General features: G+C 40.7%; 1 protein-coding gene across 1 annotated transcript in view; it reads left to right on the plus strand.

Annotated features, from left to right (window-relative positions):
• SNAI2 (snail family transcriptional repressor 2) overlaps nt 1–9409 on the plus strand; it is a 19393-nt gene that overhangs the window by 4237 nt on the left and 5747 nt on the right. The window contains exon 2 of the mRNA XM_007952381.1: nt 7337–7417. Coding sequence (XP_007950572.1) covers nt 7337–7417 — 81 coding nt within the window. The remainder of the gene's footprint in view (nt 1–7336; nt 7418–9409) is intronic.

The raw sequence follows: 9409 nt of genomic DNA on the forward strand, positions 1-9409 counted from the left end.
TTCAGCTCACTAATGCTGAGGATATCAATCTTTATGCATTCCATTTCATTTCTGACAACTTCCAATATTCCTAGATTCATACTTCGTACATTCTATGTTCCAATGATTAATGGATGTCTGCAACCGTTTCTCTTCAATTTGAGCGGTGCCACATCAGCAAATGGAGATCTTGAACGCTTTACCTCATCCATATGAGTAAGGCTGGGTTTACTCAAATAATGCAGATCTTTCCCAGTCCTATTTTGAGAGCCTTCTAACCTAACCGGCCTATTCATAATGTTGCGCGGTAATGTTATCAAACTGTTTCTTTGCTATTCATAAGGTTTTCCCTGGTCAATTCTTTGAGAAGTGGATGGCCTCTTCCTTCTTCCTTGTCTGTCTCAGTCTGTAAGCTGGGCTGATACCTGTGCACCATGTGCATCCCGCTGGGTTTGAAACACCAGTGGCTCAGCTTCAAAACTCACATCAACACATCACCACGGTAGGACAAACTGACAGACAAGTTTGTCTCCCTGTTGGAAATCTTTCATACCACCCTTACCTGGGTCTCTGTGGCTGACTGCTCCTCTTTTCGGGTTCCTGGCTTTTAATTCCCATTCTCCCGCTCTCCTACCCTGCTGCTTTGGGTGTGCCTGGCTTCACTCTCCTCACCTGGATCCCTGCTGCTGTTTCTAATCATAGATTAGAAACTCCATATGTAAGAAAGTGGCAAGTCAAGTGTTCAAATAGGGTGTGTGTGATAATTGGAGCTATGTGTCAACTTGGCTGGACAACAATTCTGTGTGGTTTAAGCAGTTGTTATGTGATTATTCCTATGATGGGATCAGATGTGTATGTTTTGAGCAGCCAATCCATTGAAAGGGAGTTTCCCTAGGGGTGTGGCCTTCTTCTATTATATTTATGGACATCCTGGGAAAGGAGACTCTTCTGTGGATCAGGATTTTTCTGTGCTGCCTGCAACTGTCCATCAGTGAACAATCCACCATTGAGCCTGGAGATCTTGGATTCTTCATTCATTGGAGTTGTCAGCCAGTGTACTTCCTGCCAACCTAGAGCTCCTCCGCCCCTGCAGCTGCATGAGTGGGGAAAAGCCTCCAGCTTGATGTTTGATCCAAGAACTTTGGATGTGCACAGCAGCACTCCATCATTAAATGGAAGTGGTATATTAGAGATCGGGCTTGAACAGGACCTGAAGGCACAAGTAAGTTGCATGAGGAAGTGGCCCAAATGCCTATGGTCTCCACTCCAGTCACATTACCTTCCCTCTCCCAGTCAGCACCTATGGTTTTATGGGGAGATCCTTATGATCAGTTGACTAAGGAAGAGAAAACTTGTGCCTAGTTTATAGATGGTTCTGAGTAATATGCAGGCACCACTCAAAAGTGGACAGCAGCAGCACTGCCGTCCCTTTCTGGGACTTCCTTGAAGGACAGTGGTGAAGGGAAATCCTCCCAATGGGCAGAAATTCGAGCCGAGCATATGGCTGTTCACTTTGCATGGAATAAGGAATGGCCAGATGTGCAATTATATACGTATTCATGGGCTGTGGCTAATGGCTTGGCTGGATTGTCTGAGACTTGGAAGGAACATGATTGGAAAACTGGTGATAAGCATGTATAAGGAAGAGGTTTGTGGATAGATCTCTCTGAATGGACCAAGGTGACCTCAGCAGAGGAAGACTTTAACAATCAGGTGGTTAGGATAACATGTTCAGTGGAAACCAGCCATCCTTTTTCCCTAGCTACTCCTGTCATTGCTCAATGGGCTCATGAACAAAGTGGCTATGGTGGCAGGGATGGAGATTATGCATGGTCTCAGTAACATGGACTCCTATTTACCAAGGCTGATTTGGCTACTTCCACTGCTTAGTGACCAATCTGCCACTAGCAGAGACCAATACTGAGTCCACAATATGGAACCATTCCTTGGGGTGATCAGCCAGCAATGTGGTGTCAGGTTGATTACATTGGACCACTTCCATCATGGAAAGGACAGCATTTTGTTCTTACTGGAATAGATACTTATTCTGGATATGGATTTGCCTTACCTGCATGCAATGCGTCTGCCAAAACTACCATCCTTCGACTTACAGAATGCCTTATCCACTGTCATATTATCCCACACAGCATTGCTTCAGATCCAGGGACTCACTTCACAGCAAATGAAGTGCAGCAATGGGGTTATGCTATGTTCCCCATCATCCTGAAGCAGCTGGCTTGATAGAATGATGGAATGGCTTACTGAAAACATAATTATGGTGCCAGCTAGGTGGCAATACCTTGAAGGGTTGGGGCAATGTTCACCAGGAGGCTGTATATACTCTAAACCAGCGTCCAATATATGGTTCTGTTTCTCCAATAGCCAGTATCCATGGGTCCAGGAACCAAGAGGTGGAAACGGGAATGGTACCACTCACTATTATCCCTAGTGACCCACTCAAAAAATTTTTGCTTCCTGTCCCTGCTACCCTATTCTCTGAAGGTCTGGAGATCTTAGTCTCAAAGAGAGGAACACTCCCACCTGGAGATACAATACTGATTGTATTGAACTGGAGAGTAAGAATACCACCCAGCCATTTTGGCTTCCTCATGCCTCTGGATCAACAGACAAAGAAGGGCATTACTGTACTATCTGGTGTGATAGATCCTGATAACCAAAAGGATATTGCATTGACATTTCATAATGGAGGTAAAGAATATGTCTGGAATACAGGAGTTTCTTTAGGATGTCTCTTAGTACTACCTTGCCCTGTGATTAAAGTCAATGGAAAATTACAGCAACCCAATTCTGATATGACTGCTAATGGCCCAGACCCTCCAGGAATGAAGGTGTGGGTCACCCCACCAGGCAAAGAACCACGACCAGCTGAGGTGCTTGCTGAGGACAACGGAAATACAGAATGGGTGGTGGAAGAAGGTAGTTCTGAATATCAGCTATGACCACATGACCAACTGCAGAAACGAGGACTGTGATTGTTATATTTCTTCACTGTGTATGTGCATCAAATATTTTTTGTTTCCTTCTGTTATGAACTGTGAAGTGTAAATAAGATTAATGCGTTTTGGTTGTACGTGTGTTAGCATATCATGTTAGGCACAAATATGACTTTATAATTGTCCTTATTTAGAGATTATATATGGTAAAGAAGATGTCTACAACTGTCAAGTTGACAAGGGGTGGACTGTGATAGTTGGAGCTATGTGTCAGCTTGGCTGGACAATGTTTCTGTGTGGTTTAAGCTGTTGTGATGTGGTTATTTTGATGATGGGATCAGATGTGTATGTTGTGAGCAGCCAATCCATTGAAAGGGATTTTCCCTAGGGGTGTGGCCTTCTTCCAGTATATTTATGGACATCTTGGGAAAGGATACTCTTCCGTGGATTGGGATTGTGTTGTGTTGCCTACAACTGTCCATGAGCGAACAATCCACCATTCAGCCTGGAGATCTTGGATTTGTCATTTGTTGGAGTCAGCAGCCAGCATACTGCCTGCCAACCTTGAGCTCCTCAGCCCCTGCAGCTGTGTGGAGTTGGAAAAAGCCTCCAGCTTGATGTTTGATCCAAGAATTTTGGACTTGCCAGCTTCTATAAATGTGTGAGCCATTTTCCTAAGATAAATTTCTTTTTCTATATATATATAAGCTTTACTGGTTTTGTTTCTCTAGAGAAACTAGTCTAACACAGAGTGTTTTACAGTTGGCTGTGAGTCTAAATCACTATTAAAATATAATGTTATAGCAGAGTGATGAAATAGGTAGCATTTGAAATTAGGTGCAAATTCAAATCTTCCCTCTATCTATTCTTTACTAGCAGTGTGATTTAAGCAAGAGATTTACTTTCTTTATGTTTTCATTTCCTCATTTTTCAAACAGGGCTAATGATACCTACCTCACAGGATTAACTAATTTGGAGAAAATAAATTAAATAATATGTGTGTATTGCTGAATACAGTGATCGGCTCTCATAAAACATTTAAGAATGTTGGCTTTTATCTCATGACCCATAAACCACAAACTTCCTGATAAGGTGTCTCATTCAGCCTGCCTGAGCAAACCACAGTGGTGTAACAGAGCCAAATAACAATGTGCAAAATCCCAGGAGAAAAGTACATGTGAGCAGAAATCTTGGCTCCATAATCTTTTTTTCCTTTTCTTTCTGAATGATGCTGTGTTTAAAATTGTCCTACCAGTTAGTCATTACAGGGATATAGGAAATAAGTTATGGAAATGCTTACTAAATTTTGAATATAACATTAGCTATTTTTGTGTACTTATTTATTCTTTACTGCATAGACTAATGGATATAAATTCTCCTCATTCACCTATTCTATAAAGACAGCATAATTTATTGCACCACATGAGAAAGATAAGGCAGTCTACTTCCATAAAAAAAAGATTTACACCCTTGGAAACCTTATGGAATAGTTAATGTTACACATATTTGTACAAAGAAAGGATTCAGGATTCATTTTGAGCTACCAATAAATTAAACAGTTCAATAAAATTAATAATGTTATTTCAAAACCAGGTTAATTACAAAATGAAATCAAGGTGATGCTCTTTGAGGGACAAGTTTACTACCTCCCACTAGGTGGCAGACCTTGCTTAAAAGTTAAGGAAAAGAAAGAAAACTAATGAGTCTTCCATACTTGGTCAATAGGTGTCTCTTTGCAACCACATATCTTTGAGCTGTGGTACCAAAATATTAAAAAATTCAACATTTTCTAAAGTCTTCCTTGCTCATGTTACAGATATTATCTTGAAGACTTTCCAGTAGCTACAAACTGAACACTGAAGAGATGAGTATCTTTACCTTGCATGCACTCTATCCATATTATATCTACAGAAAAAGAAATGAAATTATAAAAACTTAACTAGTAATAGGATCCTGAATACAAGTGATTTGGTGAAAAACAAATCTGATTATAATGCTGCTCCCATGTTGCACAAGGTTTTCTGTTTGAAACTATCTTAAATATTCTTTGATCATATGTGTTGATACTTATTCAGCAAATAGTACTAATGTCAGACAGACACAAGAGGCTAGTGACATCAACATGAGAAGTAGTGCAAATTCCTAAAAAGTAGAGAGAATCCTAACATTGTATTTGCTGCTATTGTTTTCACCATATATGAATGAAATATATGTATATATATACCAAACCAAACTCACTGTCGTGGAGTTGATTTTGACACATAGCAACCCCTTTCTGGGTTTCCAAGGTGGTATTGCTATGGAAGTAGATTGCCCTACCTTCCTCTGAGGAGGGGCTGCTGGGTTTGAACCACCGGCCTTCTGGTTAGCAGTCAAATGCCTTAGGCACTATGTCACCAGAGCTCCTATGTCTATCTATCTATCATCTATCTATCTATATACATAAATATGTAAGTCTATGTACACATTTATACATACAGATTTTACACACACATACATACAAATCTGTTCACATTTGGCTCTTTATTTACAGTCATGTAGTTTTGTCCACTGAGATACTGAGTTACTTGCTTGTTGGCATCACTGAGTAAATGTACTTATGCATGTTATGGTCATCAGGTTGACATTTTGACGGTGTATGTTACTTCCACCCACCCAGCCAGAGAAACAAGGTTCTGTTTATTATTAAGCTCAGAATATATAACCACCAACCATGCACACACTGATAATTTTCCCCTTTAGGTAGTGAAATATATGTCATTATGAAATAAGGGAAAGGCATTGACATAATTTACAAATATTGAAACTCAGGTACCAAAAGGAAACATTCATTTCTTCTGCACTTTCAGAGGTTAATTTACTTTATCTGAGAGTGAATTAAATTATAGGTGAGGAATAAAGCTTTTATGTCTGAATAAATAAATAAATGAGCTAAGGAGCCCTGATGGTACAATGATTAAGTGATTGGCTGCTAATTGAAATTTTGAAGTTTCCAAACCACCAGCTGCTCTTCATGAAAGACTGGCTCAGGAGAAACCCCAGCAAGACAGGAGAAGCCTGTGTGGAGGGCTGGCCCTCCTGCTGGGCTGCAAGTGTGTGTGTGTGTGTGTGGGGGTGCTTTTATCTTTTATTTACAAGGTTTTCAACAAGTTATTTTAGTCAACTTCTTCAGAAAACTGAGAAACAGAAAGATGGTACAATAATTCAGACCAAGTCTCATCCTATTAAAGTTCAAGGCAATTAAGGAGTTAAGATTTCCTAAGCTCTTTACCACCTACAAAGCCCACAGAATGTTGCCTCAGAGGACCAGAGGACCAGGAAGTAGAGGACCCTGTGGGGTGACAAGCTAAAGAGGAGGGCTATCTCAAGGCTCCTCCCTCCACTAGGTCCTACTAGAAGCCCAGCAGCCTGTTTGGAAGGGCCCACGGGCAGCCCTTCCCACCTTTCTCCCTTCCTCTCTGCCATTCTTGCTGGGCTTTTCCTGTGTTTGCACATTTTTCAGGTAGCTGAATGGACTGCAAGGGCAGTACAGTAATGTCTCAGGATAGCACTGTTTCCTTGTATAATAACATTTCCAATCTGACTAATCATGAAATATTAATTTCTCATCAACCTAGGACCAATCTCTTACATTAGTAGCCTACTTGGTTTTCTTTTGCTCATTTATGCACATATAAATATGTATTTAAAATTGCTTTCTATATGATTCCAAAGTGAAGCATTTAAAATCTGGTGCAGCTGTCTCAGGAAAGATCTCTGTCCCTGTGGAGAGAGAATCTTTCAGTCAGCAACCAAAGCCTGCTTCTTTATCCTGAACTCTTTGGCTCATTGGAGGAAGAGAATTTCTATCTTAGAGAGTCCTGGAGTTGACCCTTGGGTGTGGCCCTTCATGTCCCTGATCTTACTCTTCACTTTGTCCCAGCCATCCACCCATCTCTCCACCACTGCACAGACATCTGTGCTGCCTAACTCATACCTTCGGTGCAGACTTCACACAGGTGGCTCATGTAACTAGCTGCATACAGACATGTGTAATAACATGCCTCATCCACAGTTCTCAGCACCGTTCACTCTTTCCAGTAAGTGCACAGCATCCCGTGACTGCTGTGTGAGGTGTGCCTATGTGCGCAAGTCAGGGCACTCAGCTCTGAAGCATAGACTCTCCTATTCCAGCCATTTTCAAGTGCAGTGAATTACTGTTAAACTTTAAAATGAATTTTAAATATATACATCTGAGCAGGTTACCTTGCGGTGTAACTACTAGCAAATGAACAGTGAAACATTCTCTGACACTTTTCACAAGTGTGAAAAGACTTTGTACAGAGTGAAAGGAAGAATGAAAACATATGACAATTTGTGTTTTCTTGGTTATATATTATCTCTTAAAAATGTTCTTTTTGCAGGAAATGGGGTGGAAAGGGCAAGGAGGACTCCTGTTCCAAAAATTCTGGTGACTAAATCTGAACAAACCATCACAGAAAGCAGTAAGCACAGAAAATTTGCTCCGAATTATATTTCATTTTACAATCTGTGGAAAAATAGAATGTGTACTTATGGTCTCCTGTCTCTTAAAGGCACAATTCCTTCAACATAAGGATTCATCTAAATGTCTTTCTCTGTTTGAGATTCCAATTAGTGATTGTTGGAAGGGAGACAAAATAAATAAATAAACAAAGGAATCTTTGCAATTAGCTCCTGAAGCCTATAAACTCTGCACCCCCTCCCACAACTATACACTCTTGTTTTCTCATCCCAAGATTAAGGAGTTATGCTGCCTGACAATGTACTTTATTTTTACAAGTCTTAACACAACCTCTGTTATTTTCTTTTGAACTTTTCTCTTCTAGAACTTGTTAGACACAAGAGTAGGATGGTCTTCATGTGAATTTGCTCTTTCCTTATTCTTTGAGCAAAAGGTAGGAAGAATATTCTGAAATAAAGAAGCTTGGAAATACAGTTGAAATTTTACTTTTAAATTGATCCACTTTAGAGCTTTTTTTTTTTTTTTTTTTTTTTTTAAGGAGCCCTGGTGGTCCAGTGGTTAAGCACTCAGCTGCTAACCAAAAGGTCACAGCTGCTTTTGGGGGAGAAAGATCCTGCAGTTGACTTCCATAAAGATTTACAACATTGGAAACTGATGGGGGGCAGTTCTACTCTTTCCTATAGGGTGTCTATAGTCTGAATTCTACTAGATGGCACTGGGCATGGGTATAGTATTTTTAGAAATGCTATAGAAAATTGACATATTTTGTAGGTTACTAGATTATCTTTTTAAAACCTTAAACAAGCAGCATTTATAACTGTATTGTTTTCAATAAACTGCCAGATCCTAAGAAGAAACTGGTATGTTGAAGAAAGTAGTAATAAACAAAGTAAATAACAGAAATGAAAAAAATTGTCTCTAGAAACTCATGCATATATTTTCTCCTTTCCCCATTAAAACTCCCTGATAGACGAAAAGTATTTGTGTGAGAACTCCCCATTGTTGCTGCTGATGATTTACCTCTTGCTTTCCCCTCTCTGGACTCTCTCACTCGTTTTCTGTGCTGTTTTCCATTTCTTCAGATAACAGGTCTCTGGCAGGGGAGCAGCATTCCTCTTAAGCGCTGCAGCTAATATGGTGACATGATTACTTCATTTCCCCAGGAAGAGGAAGCTCCTTCTCAGACTCTCCCTCTCCGAGAACCTGGGACAAGGAATGCATCCCCAGCCTAAGGAACGAAAATGGCATGCAGCCTTGTCCTCAAACAGAGGAGAAGCCCCCACAGTGCGAGCCCTCTAAGCTTACAGAGCTTTTGTCTCCTGGGGCACTTCTCTTTTTTCAGAAGTCAAGACTTAATGTGGTCAAGCTACAAGGAAAACCTCCAAAGGCTTGTTCCAAACATAAACCGCCCTCCCACCCCGCAAAAAAAAAAAAAACACCGAAAATCCAAACCCACTGCCTTTGAGTAGAATCGGACTCCAAATACAGGTTCGGGTCAACGCCAGACCGGGTATCTGGTGAGACACCAGCCTCTTCCCAAAAGAATATTTTGCCCCTTTGTATTCACTGTATGACACATCTGGAAGCCAAACCCTCTTTAGAGAGAAATCACAGTTGGTACGACTTAAGTCAGCTCTTAGAGAGCACGAATAACTGGCAGAATTAAATAAGTAAAATTACCTTTAATGAAAATGCTTAAAACGGTTTTTTTTTTTTTTTTTCCCTTCTCCACTGTAATCCCAAAGAACAGCCTATTTGAATCAGAATTATTTAGTCTGACAACAGATTCTTCCTCTGTTCACAGCTGTCCCAGAGGGAGGAGCTGAAATCTGAACTTCTTAGCTGTGATTGGATCCTTCTTGAAAAAAAGAGGAAAAAAAAAAAAAAAAAAAAACCCCCCAGCGAAAACGGGTTCAGTTTGTGAAGAAGCCCGGGCAACTTCAGAGGTGCCGGTCCCTCCCGCCTGCCGCACCTGAACGCGGCCCTCGCCCTG

Source organism: Orycteropus afer, unplaced genomic scaffold (genome assembly GCF_000298275.1).
Source record: "Orycteropus afer afer isolate SDZICR_OR568_19922 unplaced genomic scaffold, OryAfe1.0 scaffold00333, whole genome shotgun sequence".
Taxonomy (NCBI): Eukaryota; Metazoa; Chordata; class Mammalia; order Tubulidentata; family Orycteropodidae; genus Orycteropus; species Orycteropus afer.